Source organism: Hemiscyllium ocellatum, chromosome 23, assembly GCF_020745735.1.
Source record: "Hemiscyllium ocellatum isolate sHemOce1 chromosome 23, sHemOce1.pat.X.cur, whole genome shotgun sequence".
In the NCBI taxonomy this organism is placed as follows: domain Eukaryota; kingdom Metazoa; phylum Chordata; class Chondrichthyes; order Orectolobiformes; family Hemiscylliidae; genus Hemiscyllium; species Hemiscyllium ocellatum.
The window spans coordinates 17,322,344-17,340,474 of NC_083423.1; the positions used below are offsets into that span (position 1 = coordinate 17,322,344).

The 18,131-nt window shown below is 40.3% G+C and overlaps 1 protein-coding gene across 7 annotated transcripts in view; it reads left to right on the top strand.

Annotated features, from left to right (window-relative positions):
* Positions 1-18,131, top strand: part of nrf1 (nuclear respiratory factor 1) — a 73,434-nt gene that overhangs the window by 12,920 nt on the left and 42,383 nt on the right. For 5 of the 7 annotated variants that reach the window (XM_060842718.1, XM_060842719.1, XM_060842722.1 and 2 more), the window contains exons 3-8: positions 1,900-2,014; positions 2,659-2,745; positions 4,195-4,321; positions 6,905-7,045; positions 14,891-15,049; positions 16,617-16,802. In XM_060842718.1, coding sequence (XP_060698701.1) covers positions 1,900-2,014; positions 2,659-2,745; positions 4,195-4,321; positions 6,905-7,045; positions 14,891-15,049; positions 16,617-16,802 — 815 coding nt within the window. The remainder of the gene's footprint in view (positions 1-1,899; positions 2,015-2,658; positions 2,746-4,194; positions 4,322-6,904; positions 7,046-14,890; positions 15,050-16,616; positions 16,803-18,131) is intronic. The other 2 variants (XM_060842720.1, XM_060842724.1) reach the window with 1 other exon arrangement.

Genomic DNA, 18,131 nt, shown 5'->3' on the forward strand with positions numbered 1-18,131 from the left:
GCCTGAACACATGCACCAGCCAGTTTCAAAACAGTTTCTACCCTACTGCTGTTAGAATACTGAATGGACTCTCAAACTCTTAACATTCACCTTTTTTGTTTTTGTTTGTGCTGCTGTTTACATATTATTATCTTTGCTACTTAACTCTGTGATCTGCCTGTATTGCTCGCAAGACAAAGCTTTTCACTGTGCCTCGGTACACGTGACAATCAATTCAATTCAACTTTTAAAGAAAAGGCTGCAAAGCTCTTCCTTCTCCAAAATGGCCGTTTATGTGTTGGGGTGCGTGGCCTGTACATGCTTTCTAGTTTCACAACTGAAAAATGGCCACTTGAATGAAGTACCAGAAAGGAACCTGCAAGGAATTATTGCAGGGCAGAAATTGCAGACAGAGAGACTGAAAACAGTGTTGTGGACAGTAGATCCAGCAGAGGGTGCTGTACATCAGAGAAACAAACTGGCTCTGTGTCTTGATGCAGAGAGACTGTATCTAACATACAAATTTATCATTATGTCATGTCAACTAGCTGGACATCAAAAAGTAAGTCACAGATTCGAAGGAGCCACCAATAATTTTAAATTCCCTTTAAATTAATTTGGACTTTTGTTTTTTTATTTTCAATCTGGTTTCCCTCTTACTGAAATTTGTGCCCTTTACCCAATTCCCAGCTAAAGGAGCTGTAACCATTCTGTTTCTGTGGTTCATATATTCATTGGCCCCCACTCTTCTTGTTGTGACTCTGGGCCATGAGTGCGGGCATGATTTATGACATGGGGAAATAATCCAATCCTGTTCTTTACCTAATATTCATGCATAGCACTTTCCAACAGATACTTATGGTAAGTGATGCACAATGAGTATTCTGGATGAAGACTTTTTGCACCAAACCTAAGGATGATATTGGTGGAAGATCCAAGTTTAGCCTTGGGATGCAGATTGTTCCATATTGATCCCCCATACTTACCAACTGAGATATTAGGGCAACTTTTGTTTCATATTCTCCCATTTTTTTAAACATATTTTGATATTACCTGTATCTTATTTAATATTCAGCATTGTAAACATTTTGCATGCTTTTTCTTTCCTCTAACAAAAAACCGAATCTTGGTGAAGTACAGAGACCAGCAAATTTTCAGGTTGAATTTCCATTCTGTAGTGAGTTAGTTGTCTGCAGCCAAGCATAGACAAAAACATGGAAAATATGTTGGAAAAATGGGCCATTCAGCTCTTCAATGTCATGCCAGCTGAAAACATTATCCTGTCTAAACAGCCTAAGGATCTTGCAACTGAACAACTCTAAATGGAGTCCTGTACCCACTCCATCCTCCTTCAAAGTCCACCCCCAACCCCCGCGTTCTCACTGTCTCTCACATACACACGCACATACACACACAAACAGGATCTAGATTACCAAGGTTGTCCCTTATATTTCCTGTGTTACAATAGTGAGCGCACTTCATTTGTAAAACACCATGGGCTGTTTCTGAGATTGAGAGAAGTGTTGTATAAATGTTAGACTTCCTTTGCTGCAATTTACTTGGCTGAACAACACCATTGTGCCCATCTTCACTGACAAAGCTCATTGTACTAGATAAGGGCATATCTGATTTCACTTGAAAACTTTGTTGGGGGTGGGGGTGGAAGGTTAAATTGCTTAACCAAAACTAGGTAAAAATAGGGATTTGGAATTATTTTGTTCCATCTTTGTTGGAAATTGGGATTAGAATGATTTAATGATTATTGATGTAGTCTTGATGGTCCAATGGCCTTTTGCTTCCTCTATGACTATGGTCTAAGCTGTCATCTCTCATGTTTAGTTTTGGTTTTCATTGGTGACTGGTCGTGCCTTCCTTCCCTAAGTGTGAATTCTCACTGACCTTTCACTACTCTGCTTTCAGGTCCAGTGGGAATGGCAGCAGCTGCTGCTGTGGCAACAGGAAAGAAACGGAAGCGACCTCATGCCTTTGAGTCCAATCCCTCAATACGCAAAAGGCAGCAGACACGTTTGCTACGGTGAGCCTGCACTCCCAGGCCAAGGAATCCTAGCCCTGAGCACCAATTTCCAAGTAAAAGAAAACTGTATAGACAAAGTTCCAGTGTAAAGCAGAAAGAATGGAGGTTGTGTATCATGGGGACTACTCAGGAGGAAAGATAAGAGAAAGGTGATCTTTTGAGACAAGAAAGAAGGTGGTTAAGTGAAGTAGGGGGTTAGATGATAGTTAGGGTAAAGGTGGAATCACTTCAAAGACTAAAAGCTACTGAAGTAAATGTTATAGGTTAAGTGGGATTGGAGACTATTTCTAAACACACTTAAGAAAGTAGCCCCAGATAAAGAAAGGAGCAGAAGTACACCAACTCCTTGAGCCTTTTTCATCGCTGAGCTTGTGCTGACATTGGAAATTAATGTAAAATAAATTTGAAACACATAATACTTAAAACATCTTTATTTGATGTGAGAGAAATGCTTGGAATGTTCTACCCTGCAAAGTAATAGCAGGAAAGGCACTGGGAATATTTAGATTGCAAAATGATGCCGTGATGGTAGAGTGCATGTAGACGTGATGTGTCTTGATTGGCCCAGTGACCTTTTCTTATATGATTGACTGATTGCTTTAAAAAAGAGCTGATGTAGAATTTCACTTTTTTTTTCAAAGCAGCCCCAATGGTGTAGTTAGTAAATACACTGCCCAGAGCCTGGCCGTGCACCGGGAAGATCCCTGCTTCAAATCCACGTCTGTAACTGAGTGAGTTGATCTTCTGAGGTTAAGTCACATTGTTAGAGTGGAGGGAGTTTCACTCTACATCTGTTGTTGAGCCTGGGAGTACTTAATACTGGAACCATGGACAGAAAAGTATTGCACTCTGTAGTACTGTCACTGAAGGCTGTAAATGAGCAAATGGCTGAGACTCCTGTTCACAGCTGGCAGTGGTCTGTCTGTTGAGCTTTGTATCAATGGTTGATCAGTCTGCTGATTAATTGCCCTGGTGTCATTTAAAACTTTTGTTATATATTTCAAGGATCTTCTAACTTTAGTTGCCACAGATTGAAGGAGATCTATTTATATGTACCAAAAGAGCCAATAGACAAACTACACAAAACAATGTTAGCTCTCAGTCATGTTTAGCTTTCCTCTGGAGGTCTGAATTTTATTTTCCAGACCGCTCCCTGTGCCAGTTGTTTGTGTGTTTTCCACCTGTGGTGCATAATTTAAATCATTTCTTGTTTGTAACACTTTTATTTGATCCATTATTTTTTCATACATCAAACATTGTTGAGTGTCAGTAGGCTATAGCCATGGGTCTCACAGATTAGCCTGCATCACCTTCTCCCAACAACCAGGGTCATGATCAGAAGCCAAAGCCTTGGTTATTCCTCCAACCCCAAAGTCTTTGGACAATGAGCTCAAGTATAGCAGCCCATCAGAGCTCTGGCAGAGATCAGCCAACTTGGCACAGACTGTGGATCAAACCCAGGACTTTCCTGACTCTCATGGCTGAGTACAGCAAAGGGCAGTACATTTATTAACAAAGCCATTGGAAGGGTCCCATGTTAAAGGAGCAGGGCACAGAGAACCCTAATTCTACATCTACTTCCTGTTATACCAAAGTTGGAGAGTTTTGCATCATGTATGAGGCTTGATTGAAAACTCAATCTTCCCTTCAACCAAAATTGCTTCTGTATTAAAGGATACAAGGTTTTACAGGATGCAGATATTATGCAGTGCAAACTAACTGAGATTGTTGGTCTTGCTGAACCAGTAGAACCTGTAGTATATAGTCCAAAATTGAGACCTATTAAAATTTTCCTTTTTCTGTCTGTATCCTGTCACTAAAACCTACTGGGTGCATTTGTGGAGTAAATTAGTCTTAAACTTTTTTAAAAAAAGTTTACTTTTGCTGTTGTACTTGGGGTAGCTAGAAAGTGGAGCTGAACCTTTTCTGACCCATTTTGCATTTTGACAATATGCTGTGGGCATGCTGGGATTAAGGAGTTGAGGATCACAATTATGACACTTCTGGACTGTCAAAAATATTCAGGATTAGGCCACTACTGGGCAATAGGAAATCTCTGTCTTTCATACTAATATGTCTGTTGTACTGTCAGTCGCCAAAGTGAAACTGGCATTGGGTATTTTGTCATGAAAAGAGGCTTTCATCATCTCATCAGAGTTTATCTATCCTCTCTCCCACAGGAAACTCCGGGCTACACTGGATGAATACACAACTAGAGTTGGCCAACAGGCAATCGTGCTGTGCATCTCACCTTCCAAACCAAACCCCATTTTTAAAGTGTTTGGAGCTGCTCCTCTTGAGAATGTGGTAAGTTGTGAAGGATATGTGTTTTTTTTTGGTGCCACTACTCATTTTAGACTTTCTAGTAAAACAGCAGGATTCACAACCAGAGGGCCAGTGATTTGGTTGCAAATTGCTGGATTTTGTATGAGGCTGCATTGCTGTGAAATCTGCATTCTGCCAATCCTACTGTGTGTTGATAGAACACACTGACGTCACCACACCTGTGGCTATCTCCAACTAGTATTCAGTGTTGCCAGGCTTCCCCCACAGGACAGGTTGTAAGTGATAAAGGATATTTTCTGCATCCCCATGACCACCCCAGGTGACCATCCTGTATCTCTTTGCACTTCAAGTAACTTTTATAGGAACCTCAAAGCCACCTTCTTATACATTTGGTATAAGGTTGGCAATGGATGAGTGACAGGAGAATATGCAATTATCTGCTTTTCTGTTTGCCAACATTCCCCTGAATGTGTTGCTGGGGATACGTTTCTAAGGGTCAAGTGTTACACAGCTGCACATTTGTGATCCATGTTAGAACGTGTGTGTTAGCATCACAACATACCTTGTTTCTCCCCCACCATCCAAAACATTTGTTCTCTAATCTACTTTCTCCTCTGCCATCACCTCCGAGAGGGATGCTAATGCTTTTGTAATACTCTGTGGAGCGATTCCATTCTGTCTCTGAAATAAACAACTTGAAGGGCCGCTCAGAAAAGATGTGAAACGCTTCATGTTTCAAAACATTTTTTTTTAACTTTAAGCTGACTGTTTTATACCATCTTCCCATCTGCCATCGGGACAGGTTATTATTACCTCTGAATAAATCCAGGGGACAGGGTTGAATTTCGATTGAAAAACCATTTAGTAATCAGGGGGCCCAGTTTTGAATGTCAGGGCTGGGTGCTGAGTGAGGGATGGACGACGTGCCCCAGGCTGTTTTGCTGTGGGGGGTGGGGGTTATTCCCTGTTGAGGGATTGCATTACAATGCATTTCAGGAAAACAGTGCAAGGTGCTGTTGGTCATGAGTAGGATTGTATTGGCAAATGAGCAGGAAGATGTGAATTTACTTGTTAAGGTTTTCCCCTGGGGAGTTGAAGCCAGCATCTGCTTTCTAAAGAAAACACACACCTGGCTTTGCTATTAATTGGGGTGTGGTGAAGGTTAGTGCTTGGGCTGCAACAAAACTTGGAATCAATGGCTATTTTATCCAATATATCAAATACAGATTATTTTCTTTCTTTCCTCATAATAAATGTAAATTTCCGCAGTTGCTAACCATCCAGCAGCCTGCCGTTCAAGTACAGCTTCTGCTGAGAAGTCCACTCTCCTCCCATCTATCAATGATCACAAAGCTTCCTGGAACGTTCCACTTTTGTGTAATGCAGTGTTGTTACATTATCTTTACTTTGATGTTTTTAAACATTGTCTTCCTTTACTGAGAGGGTGTGTTGGGGTGGTGGTGCATTTTCATTTTGTTCACGGGATGTGGGCATTGCTGACTGGCCCAGCATTTATTGCCTATTCCTAATTGCCCAGAGCCCGTTAAGAGTCAACCACCTTGCTTTGATCTGGAATCTCATGTAGACCTGACCATGTAAGGATGGCAGATTTCTTTTCCTAAAGGCCCCCCCCCCCCCCCCCCGCCCAAGTGAAACAAAGTGTTTTTATGACAATCGACTGTGGTCGCCATCAGAACAGATCTGTATTCCAGATTTTGTTGAATTCAGAATTCACCAGCTGCCATTTTGGGATTTGAACCCATGTTCCCATCAACCTAGTGTTCTGGATTTCTAGTCATAGAGTCATACAACACAGTCCAACCAGTCCATGCTGAACATAATCCCAAATTAAACTAGTCCACCTGTCTGTTCCTGGCCTATATCTTTCCAAATCTTTCCTATTTGTTACTTAACCAAATAGCTTTTAAATTGTATAATTGTGCCCAAAGCCACCACTTTTTCAGGAAATTCACTTCACATGTGAACCACTCTCTGTGTTTAAAAAAATAGCCCTTCTTGTCTTTTTCGAGCCCCCTAGTCTTGAAATTTCCTGTCCTAAGGACATTACCACTATATATTCCTTGTGACCCAAGACTGAGGATTCTGTTTGGGGTCCCTTTAAAACTGGCTTCGTCTACCATGCAGTGAAGGAAATATATCACCTGTTTTCTGACCCCATCATGATGGCAGTGCCAGAATTGAAACCTAAATGCATTTTGGCATGTGTGACAATTGGCTGCGTGTAAGCAATAGATCATCAACCTGCGTAATTCCATTAATGTGCACAATAGTGGGAAGAAGGTGAGAGAGCTGCGTGACCATCCCTCCTTGGAGATATTTGTCCTTCAAACACTGACGTGGCTTTTCACTACTCTAGTAATTGCTGTCCTTTGGGTTTGGTCCAATTCCTGGTTGCCTGTGCTGGTTAGTAACCTCCCTGTCCTCCCTCGTCATCTTTTCTCTGAATCACAGCAGCAGATGCGACCATGTTTTGCTAACACAGCTCATTGCTGTGGAGCACCTGCAGCAGGCTGTTGCCTAGCACCTGTTCCCTCAGTTGCCACCCGGCAGATTGTTTACCCAAAACTTCTGGCTTTCCCACAGGTACGCAAGTATAAAAGCATGATCCTGGAAGACCTGGAGTCAGCACTGGCAGAACATGCTCCCACTCCTCAGGAGATTAATTCTGACCTTCCACCACTGACAATTGATGGAATCCCAGTCTCTGTGGATAAAATGACACAGGTGAGCTGAGCCTGTTTTGCATTGATAAGACATTTTGGGATTAAGAGGAGGAAGTAGAGCAGAGGTTTCTGAAAAATGCAACACATATCCTGGGGAGAAGCTGACCTGTTCTTTTCCACCCAATGCCCTTCTCTTCTGCTGTTCATCTAACCCCACCTGCTCTCTCCCACACATTCCTTCTTCTGAAAAGTGTCAATTAATATTGTTTTCAGCAGCCTTAGTTATCTCTCCTTCCAAATGACTTTTTCTTCAACCAAGGTTTTGAAAGTCACTTTAACATTCCCTTTAAGCTATGAGATCAGTCAGAACCAACAGATGATTAAACATGAGGCCTTTTTGGTTTATAAGTCTCACTACAGTGAGACAATTCGGGTCCAAGAATATGCCAAGGTATGAGTGCATGATTTGTGCTGCAGCTCTGAGGAAGCATTACATTGTTGGAGGTTTTATCCTGTGCATGAAGCATTTAATCCAAGCCCTATATGCTGCCTCCTTTGATTCTAGTCAACATTATAGAATCCAAGGATTCACCCACTATTCTGGCTAACAGTCCTCCTTCAATCAATACCACAAAACAATGCAAATTAACAGCACCACTGATTAAACACAACATCATCCACAACAAAGCCTGCTTGATTGGCATCCTATCCACTACTTTGTGAGTTATATAAGATGCATTCCAGCAATTCATCAAGTATTCTTTAACAGTCATTTCCAAACTCTTGGCCTATTCCACTGAGAAGGGCATGGGCAGCAGATCCATGGGAACATGCCCACCTGCAAATTGTTCTCTTATCCATACATCATCCTGGCTTGGAATGTAATGACATTCCTTCAGTATTGTTGGGTCAAAACCTGGAACTCCTTAGCAGCACAGTGGGTGCTGGTGACGCCCACATCCTACAAAAGAGTTGATTTTATAAGTTGATCTTCTTTCTGTGTAGAGGAAAATAGAATTATAGATTTGATTTTATTCATTAATGGAATGTGGGTGTTTCTGGCTTGGCCAGCAATTATTGTCCATTCCTAATTGCCCAGAAGTAGTTAAGAGTCAGCAATATTGCTGTGGGTCTGGAGTCACAGGTAGGTCAAACATTTAGAGGTGGCAGATTTCTGTCCCTGAAGGATATTAATGAACCATGGTCTTCACAACAATCAACAGTAGTTACTTAACATGTTTAAGATATATTGACATTTTGTTGAATTCACATTTCACCACCTGTGGTCATAGGATTGAAACCCGTTAATTTGGGGTTCTGAATAATTACTCCAGTAAAATTATGACTATGCCACAGTCTTTCCCTTTACAGAAAAAGAGGCCATCATGTTTAGATATTTTCTCTTATCAACTTGTTCAGAAATGTTATCTCACAGCTCTAGAGCAGGTGGAACTTGAACTCAGGCCTTCTGTCCCACAGATAGGGATTCCACCACTGCGTAGCAGAGCCTATCATGTTTAAAGCTTCTCTTTGGTAGAGCTATTCAATGAGAAACACCGTTCTGCTTTTCCCTTCTTTTTCCTTCAAGTATTTGTCCAATTTCCTTCCAAAAGCTATTGGTTTTCACTGACCTTCCAGCAGTGTATTCCAAAAATAATTTATATTTTCAGAGCATGTTTGATGTTGCAAAATATTCCATGACACTTCATAGGAGTGTCATCAAAAAACATTTCTCACCAACTTGAGAAGGCCAACGGGCAATAACCTCATCAAAGAAGTAGAATTCAGCAAGTGTCAAGAATGCACAGTCTAAAGATATTAAGGAAAAATAAAAGTGGGTACAAAAGCAGTAGGCTTAGGTCCATTGGTCAGCCAAAAGGTTTGTATGGACTTGGGAAATATCTTTACATTATAACTTGTTGTGAGATTTTATTTTGTCCATGTTTGGAGTGGCTGATTACACAGCATGTGGATCAAGCCTTGAGGGAATTTGAGTTAAGAAACTGGCCTGACAAGAGGTTCAATCGTTTTATGCTAAGTTATGTGACTAGGAAATGCAAATTAATAGTGAAAATGTTGATGAACTGTGTGTCTGTTCAATCTGATTCTGTGGAATCATGATGGATAGCTTACTGAAACCATAAGCACTTTGTGTGACAGTAGTAGAGGAAGCAAACTAAATCTTAAGGTTTCTAATTGGAGCAGCCGAACACAATTTCAGGAAGTAATCAGGATCTTGTGCAACTTACTGATCCACTACTCGATAAATCCTTCATGGTACTTACCTTGCCACCGTCAAAAATTTCCTCAAAGACTTCCAATTCGACAGAGTCTCCAGTTGCCTTTTTGAACTCTCATGTTCAACGTACTTGCAAAGCCCGAAAGGTGAAACCAAACAGATGCTGAATAACTCCATTCCTGGCTTGGGTTTGGTGAGGGTGTGGAGAAGTGTCTTCGAGTACCAATCTTGATCACTCACTATCCAACAAAAGGGACCGTAGCAACAGGGATACAAAGTTGTCTGAGTACTAGGAAGCAGTAGTGGACAACAGTAGATTTTTGGATTGGAAGAAATTATACACTGAGGTTCCCCAGAGCTTAGTGCTAAGTCCATTGCTTTTCTTGACTGTATTAATGACCTACACTTGAGAGTACAGGCACAATTTTAAAAATTTGCAAAATACACAGATCTTGGGTGTATTGTGAAAAGTGAAAGGGGTAGTGATTAACTTCAAGAGCACAGAACTAGACAGCTGGAAAGTGTGGATACTTGACAAATCCTTGTAAGTGGCAGGACAATTTGAGAAATTACTTAAAAAGGCATACAGAGTTATAAATAAGGGTATAGAATATACAAACAAGGAATTCATTGTGAAACTTTACAAAATATTGGTCAGGCCTCAATTGGAATCTAGTTCTGGGCACTGAACTTTAGGTAAGATGTGAAGACTGTAGAGGGTGCAAAAAAGATTAAAGAGAATTACTTCAGGGATTAATTACGTCAGTAGTTTGGGGAAGCTGGGGCCCTTCTCCTCAGAGAAGGTTTCGAGGGTATTTGATAGAAGTGCTCAAAATCACAAAGGGTTTAGTCAGAACAGATAGAGAGAAACTCTTCTCTTTGGTAGATGATTCATGAGCCAGAGAATACTATTTTGAAGTAATTGGCGAAACCAACAGTGATATGAAAGACATTTTTGTAACAAGTGATTGGGATCTGAAATGCATGCTTTGATCACCTGGTTGGTTAATTTCACAACTGTCACCATAAGGAGTCAACATCTTAAAGATACGGGAGGGATGTTCATAACTGTAAGGTTGATCCTATACAAGTACAAGTGAATGCTTTTAGTGCAATAGGAGAAAGAACACATTGTTTGGATAAGGCAGAAAAAATTAGGCTCAAGAGTGTAGTGCTGGAAAAGCACAGTGGGTCAGGCAGCATCCAAGGAGCAGGAAAATTAGCGTTTTGGGCAAAAGCCCTTCATCAGGAATCATCAGCCCTCCTGATGATACTCTTGACTCTAATCTCCAGCTGTTACTGCCTCCCTTTCCTCTTGCGTGCAATAAATAACTAGTGCCAAGTGTAAAGGGATTTATTGATGTATCTGAAGCATTGAAAGCTTTCACCAAGGCTAGATTCATTGGACAGTTGATAGCTTCTTCAGTTGAATTGTGCTGAAACACTACAAAAAAAACACACATCTCACCTATTAATTAAGCTGAGGTGTCTTGTGGGAAATGAACTTGTTGCTGGTTGTCTTTAGGTGGCACTTGTGGGCAGGTGTTCTTGGTGCACGTGTCATTCCTAATTTCAGCAGTTCCTTGTGTCTAACGAATGCCAGCAGCATAATTCTGTGTGTTTTATTTTCCTTGTTACTGAGCAGGCCAGGTGAGACGGTTGCTGTGTGCTCCTAATTAGTATGTTGGGCTGAGCCAGGTATGATGCTGCTCTTCGCTGATTGTGTCCCTGTGGATTATATAAAAGGACCCTCCTAACGAGAGCTTCAAGCTGCTGTAGCCCCTGTACACTTCCAATGCTATAATTAAAGCCATCTGGAAACTAGCCAAAGGATTCTGGGAACAGTTAAGAAGAGGAGATAGTTTGAAAAAACCCTGTAAGGCAGGTTACTGAAACTAATTCACCATTAGCAATTGAGGCCTGTTCATTCCCAGAAGTAACCATTTTGTGCTAAACAATTCTATTGAGCTAGATTCAAATACAAGTTATTCTCTGCCTCCCTATGCCTGTCTGTATGTGAGTAAATTGGTCTGCATTTTACCACATCTATGATGCATCTCAGTGTGTTTCATGTACAGTACATGACTTTGAAATGCGGAGATAATGTAAGAGCTGTGGATGTTGGCTATTTGAAACAAAAACGGAAAATGCTGGAGAAACTCAACAGGTCTGGCAGCATTTGTGGAGACAGAAAAACAAGAGTCAACATTTTGAGTCCAGTGACTCTTCAAAATGTTACAGATTTTTCAGCACTTTGTTTTTGTTTGAAATGCTGAGACTTGTATACCATTAGCAAATGCAGTAGCTGTCCTTTACACAATTGAAGCTAAGTGTCTGATATATTTAAAAAAAGTGAAAAAAACACCAGCTCAGGATTGAAAAGCCCAATTGCAGCAAAGCTGCGCTATTTCACCTAAGAGTCACTTATCCCCTTTGTCTTGATGATATACCAAGTAGGTCTTGTTATTTGTAAGGCAGTAAAGGAGCTGAAATGCACATTTCTGACAGGGGGATTCTTAATGACAGAGAAGGAGCTGACATAATATAAGAAATAGTATGGTTATGATAGGTTTATGCAAATTCTGTTTTCTGTAGGATTTAGAAAGTTAAAGAGGTAATCTGATTGAAGTCTTCATGATTTTAATAGAAAATGACAGAGTAGATGAAGATATACTGTTTCCGTTGACTGGGGATTCTATAAGTAGGGAGCATAATCTGAGAATTAGGGATAGACCATTCAGGAGGGATGTTAAGAAGCACTTTTACACATAAAGGGTGGTAAAGGTTTGGAATTCTCTTCCACAATGACTGTGAATGTTAGATGAACTGTTAGTTTTAAATTTGAGATTTTTTGTTAAGCAAAGTTATTAAAGGATATGGGTAAAAGATAAGTACTTGGAGTCAGGTCACATCAGACATGATCTCATTGAATGGTGGAACAGGCTGGTGGGGGCTGAATGGCTTATTCCTGTTTGTACATTCCTATGAAATTGATACTACTATAGGCCACAGTGTTCTCACTGGTTTTACCTTTTTCATGTTTTTCTTGAGTTGTGGATGATGTTAAAAAGGCTACATTTATGTAGAGCTAATGAAAGAGCTGTGATGCTCAATATTTGAAACAAAAACAGAAAATGCTGGTGAAACTTAGTAGACCTGGCAACACTTGTAAAGAGAGATGGGTGTTACTCTGTAGGCTTTGAGTAATTACTTTTAAATAAATGAGTGGCATTGTGAGAGTCAATCACGCAGATCAGATAGGTAAGCGTGATGTTTCCCTTCACTGATGCCAGGTCACTTTGAGAAAAATTGTACATCAGCCAATATACTGAGGCTGGTTCTGGACCTAGATTTGAAAATGTGTTGCTGGAAAAGCGCAGCAGGTCAGGCAGCATCCAAGGAACAGGAGATTCGATGTTTCGGGCATAAGCCCTTCTTCCTGAAGAAGGGCTTATGCCCGAAACGTAGAATCTCCTGTTCCTTGGATGCTGCCTGACCTGCTGCGCTTTTCCAGCAACACATTTTCAGCTCTGATCTCCAGCATCTGCAGACCTCACTTTCTCCTCTGGACCTAGATTTGGCAACTTAGTACTTTTCTGGTCTCTGTGTCATGGCTATTAACTGAATAAACCTGGAGAACCTTTGGGGATCTCAAGTTTATTCTTCAGAAATCTGCATTCCTTCTGCTTCTCTTTCAGTTCCTCTCTAAACATTGATACTTTCCCCCCCTTTGGGTGTTTTGCAGCTTGCAACAAAAATGGTCAGATCCATTCTAAACCCATAATGTCAGACATTTACCATTGTTTAGTTACCACAAAATGGTTTCCACTGTCTAAATGTCGGTGTGCATTTTATTTGATGTATATAAACATAGAATTTCTAACTACTTGACTGGATAATTACCTTTCAGGTTTGTGAGAAATACCTAGTCTGGGGTTTTTGCCACTGAACCTGACATAATGCGATGAGAGTCCCAGAATGCTGATTGTACACTGAATTAAAAGATAGCAACAGCTAAAGGGGATTAAAAAAAATAGCCTTCTGGTCTTTATTTTAAGGTAGAGTGAGCTGATGCAAGTTAATAGCTGGGGCCTTGTGGAAGGCTGTTATTAATCTCGTCAAATTCAACCCTTTACGTTCCGTAGAGGGCAAGCCTGGAATTAAGACTGCAGTCGTGCTATATTTGATAGTCTGAATCAGACAGAGGTAGGGTTTGTTGAAATAGAAGAGAACCTGTTCCCAGTAATTGTCCATTGATCACCAACTGGAAGTGTTTTTGTATGGATGTTAAGTAAGGTCAGGGTCCAGTTTCACTATGATATCTCCCTTTTTGCAATCTCCTACAAGTCTACATTTTCCTGCCTACACTTACAGTATATGTTCCCCTGAACGTGACATTTGTGAAAGGTATCAGATGGTGAGATGTATCATTGACCTATTCCTAACCAACATCTTTTAAACAGGCACATATACAGTATAAGCGTTTAACTTGTGACTTTTCAGGTGAGTCATCAAGGGTATTCCAAATAGTACATTCTATTGCATTACCTATTCTTCAAAAGAGAGCTCTGTTAATAACATTCCAACTCGTGCAGATTATAAGCATCCAGGCCAATTTTTTTTTCTTTCACCTTCTCTTAAAAATTTGGCATTCTTAGCTAACACATCACAGAAAAATCTCATAATTACAGCACCAAGAGACAAAGGGGGAAAAAATTGAAAGGAGGACTATGGGACACAAGGTTTTAGTTCCTTCACAGAAATGGAAACTGAGTGTTTGGACAATTAATCTATTTGGATTACCAAATCAAATTCGGTTGGTGTTTCACTGTGGTCTGAATATAATTCAATCAATGGATCAGGCACAATGGCAAAAATGCTGCCAGTAATGGAATAAAAACAGACAATATCTGTGAAGAGAGAAGCAGTTGACATTTCAAGACAAAGATCTTTCATCAAAACTGAGAAAGGTAAAAGTACTTTAACCAGAATGGTAGTTTTACTGAAAGAGAAACAAAGGGGATGATCAGTGATAAGATTGAAAATAGGACAGATTTAAATGAGTTTGTAGTGCAGGACCAAAGGCAGTGGTTATGCAATAAGTAAAGAAATAAAAGGTGCATCCAGAGGAGGTATGAATGATAGAATAATGAATGTTATTAATGGAGGCAACCATTTTTTTTAAGACATCATTTTGGATGAGAATATTACATTTAAGTTAGTGTGATCTAATCTGTCATCATAAATAAAGCATTATTCATTTCACAAAAAAAAATGAAAGAATTGCGGATGCTGAAAATCTGAAACAAAACAGAAATTGCAGGAGAAACTCAACAGGTCTGACAGCATCTGTGGCGAGGAAGCAGCGTTGAAATTTTGGATCGAGTGAGTCTTCTTCTGAACTGCTGAAGAAGGATCACTGAATCTGAAACATCAAGTCTCTAAGTGCTGCCAAACATGCTGATTATTCATATCAGATCAACAGTTGGAATATATATACTAATACTGACATCTTTTAGTGGTACACCAAACAAATTCATGGCTGATAGAATATAATACAGAAGGTTGCATGATTTCCACATATTGCTTAACCTTTAATCTCAGATACTTTTATCCAGGGATCTTACTGACCAGGTGACTATTCTTCTCCGTCTTTGCTCCTTCCAGGCTCAGCTCCGTGCTTTTATTCCGGAGATGCTGAAGTATTCAACAGGGAGAGGGAAACCTGGTTGGGGTAAGGAGAGCTGCCGCCCTGTGTGGTGGCCTGAAGACATTCCATGGGCCAATGTTCGCAGTGATGTGCGGTCAGAGGAACAGAAACAGCGCGTAAGTAGCTCTCTATAGAAGCACTGAAGGGACCTGATTATGTTTGCAGGTGGGAACTTTTGACCTGAAACAGACTGTGGCAGATTGTCAGGTGATAATGAACAGCTGAAGTTTACAATTCTGCAGTAACTGTTTATGATATAGTTTTTGCATCATTGTGAATCATTGTAGCCCACATGTTGCATTTCAGGATTGAGCATTTGGTAGCAAGGAGTAGTGACAGCTTGTTGAAAGTATTTTATACGTGGCTTCTAAATCTATTGCGGTTCTGCTTCAAAACTGCAAAATATTTAAATATTCCAGAGTTTTGAATGTTTATGGGGGGAGCAGAGCAGAATTGTTTGCATACCTTTATTGCAGGAATTCTATTAAGTAGATTACATAGACTTCACGTTGTCTGTAAAAGAAGAAGCTCCAGAATAACATTTTCTCTTCCTCCCGGGCTGATAATATAAATTCCCCATGAATAATGGGGGAAGGATTTCACTACTTGTATTCATCCATTGTTAGATAATGATAATAATAAACCCGAAGGCAGAAAAACTTGGGCTACACTCAGGCTCGAATTGTTAAAAAAAAACATTCATAACACACGAGTGTCATGCAATCCCTGTCTCTGACAAGGGAGAGTCCAAATTTTGCCCTTTGCTGTTCAATTCCATTACCATCACTGAACACCCCACCAGAAATTCCTTCCGGTTGCCATTAACCAGAAGCCTAAATGGACCAGCTGGTCAGAGGCAAAAGTTGGACTTTTGTATCTCCAAGTTACTGATGAGAGACTTTTTCACTGTTAGATAGCCACCAATAAATTCAATATGGAATTCAAGAGAAAAAAACTTTTCTGAGTGAGATCTCCCAACACCTGGCACATCAAATTCATTCCAGAGTCTATGGTCCACACAAGCCTCTCTTCCATTCCTCTTCATGTAACCCTGTCATAAACGTATCCAATTTCTCATGAAAGTACTTGCAATATGTAGTAGTGAGTTCCACATTGTGATCACTCCAGACACTTAAGTTTCCGCATAATTGTTTCTGTTTCTCATGGCCATCTTAACCTATGCCATTGTCTTCAGTAATCGTGTATTTGTACTCCAAAATGCTTTTCATCATCAACTCCATTTAGACACTTACTTTTGAAAGAGTAAAGCCTCTTCATTCTTTCTATCCAATGCATTGCTTCAACTTTAGCAAATGAACTTCAATATAGACAATTATGTATTAAGATAAAGAACGTACCACCACAAGGTGTAGTTAATGCAGTTCTATTGATGCATTTAAGAGACAGCTTGGTAAGTATGAGGGAGACAGGAGTACACAGTCACGCTGATAGAGTTAGATAAAGAATAATGAGAGGAAGCTTGTGTGGGTCATAAACACATAAACATAGTTGGGCCAAATATGTCATACTATATATTCTGTGTGGATTAGTCTGCTTCAGGTTGCTGTATAATGATGCCTGCTGTAAAGTGTTAATGTTTTTTGGATGGGGAAGGACAAGTGCAGCAAATTTGAGATGTTATTTTACATGACAATATTTGAAAGGTGTATTTTCCTCCTGTAGGTTTCCTGGACACAGGCTTTGAGGACAATTGTTAAGAACTGTTACAAGCAGCATGGCAGAGAGGACCTACTGTATGCTTTTGAAGATCAGCAGTCACAGCCACAGACTCACATCGCCCATCTTGTCCCTTCTCAGACAGTGGTTCAGACAATCAGTAATCCTGATGGCACAGTCTCCCTCATACAGGTGATTTCAGAGATTTTTGCTTCCAAACACATCTTTCTCATTTCTTTCCTTAATTTGCTTGATACCCTGTCCATGATCATTTCACACATCACTCTTAAATCCTTATCTTGCTATGTTGTGATCATCTCCTGTGCTGGCTTCTGTGCAATTAGTTCAAATCACTCTAAATCTCATCTCTCCATATCTCTGTAAGCTCCCCTTTCCCTTCAATCTTAGAAAAACTCTATACCTCTCTAACTCTACTTTCCAGTTTCAACATCTTATTGCCAGATCCTTCATCCTAACATGCCTTCAGTGATCTAACCCTTTCAAACTGAAATCCCTTCTATTAAAACCATTCCATCTTTCTTTCTCCCTCTCCCTCTCCCTCTCTCTCTCCCACCCTCACCCCAGCTCTCCCTCTTCCTCTTCCTTTGTTCTAAGCCATGGCTATGTTGCTAACACTTTCATCTCTCTGAGTCACAAAGTGCTGGATTTATGTATCACTCCACAACTCTGCTACAATAGTCAAGGCTGACAGAACAGTGAAGTACTGATGGAATGGTGTTGGGGGTGCTGTCTTTCAGATGAAGCATTAAATTCAGGTCACATAGCGAATGTAAAAGATCCCATGGCACTATTTGAAAAATCAAGTGAGGAGTTTTTGCTGGTGTCCTCACTAATGTATATCCCTCAATCTACATCACCAAAATGGATTATCTCATTGTAATCTCATTGCTGTTTGTCCGAACTTTCCATGCACAAATTGACTGCTGCATTGCCAACCTTTCAACAGTTTCTACATTTCAAACGTATTTCATTGGCTGCAAAGTGTTTTGAAATTTCCTTATAAATGGATGTATTTCTCTCTTTAACAAAACTCTTTAAAATCCACCCATTTAACAGACCTTTCAGTCTTCTGGCCTAGTTTGCTTCTCTTTTGACTCAGTCAGTATACATCTGATATTTGCAAGTTCCTTTCAAGATCCACACCAACCTGATGTGGATCTATATGGTCACTAGCTTCACTGTCACTAGCTCAAAATCCTGACCTCTCCCTAACAGCACTGCCTGTATGCATCTCACAGACTCCTGCATTTCAAGAAGGCAGCGCACCATCACCTTTTCTTGGGCAGAGATGGCAATAAATGAATTTTAAAAATGCTAACATGAAGTGCCTTGGGATGTTTTACTTTAAGGGTGCTGTATCAATGCCAGTTGTTGTCTTGAAGAACTCACTTATATTTTTAGTAAATGATGGTTGACTAATATTTCAGGGCTGTGTTGCAAAGTAAGAAATGATGGATTAGCTGTTGTGGGGGAGGAAGCGAGATCAACTAGGGTTTGGAT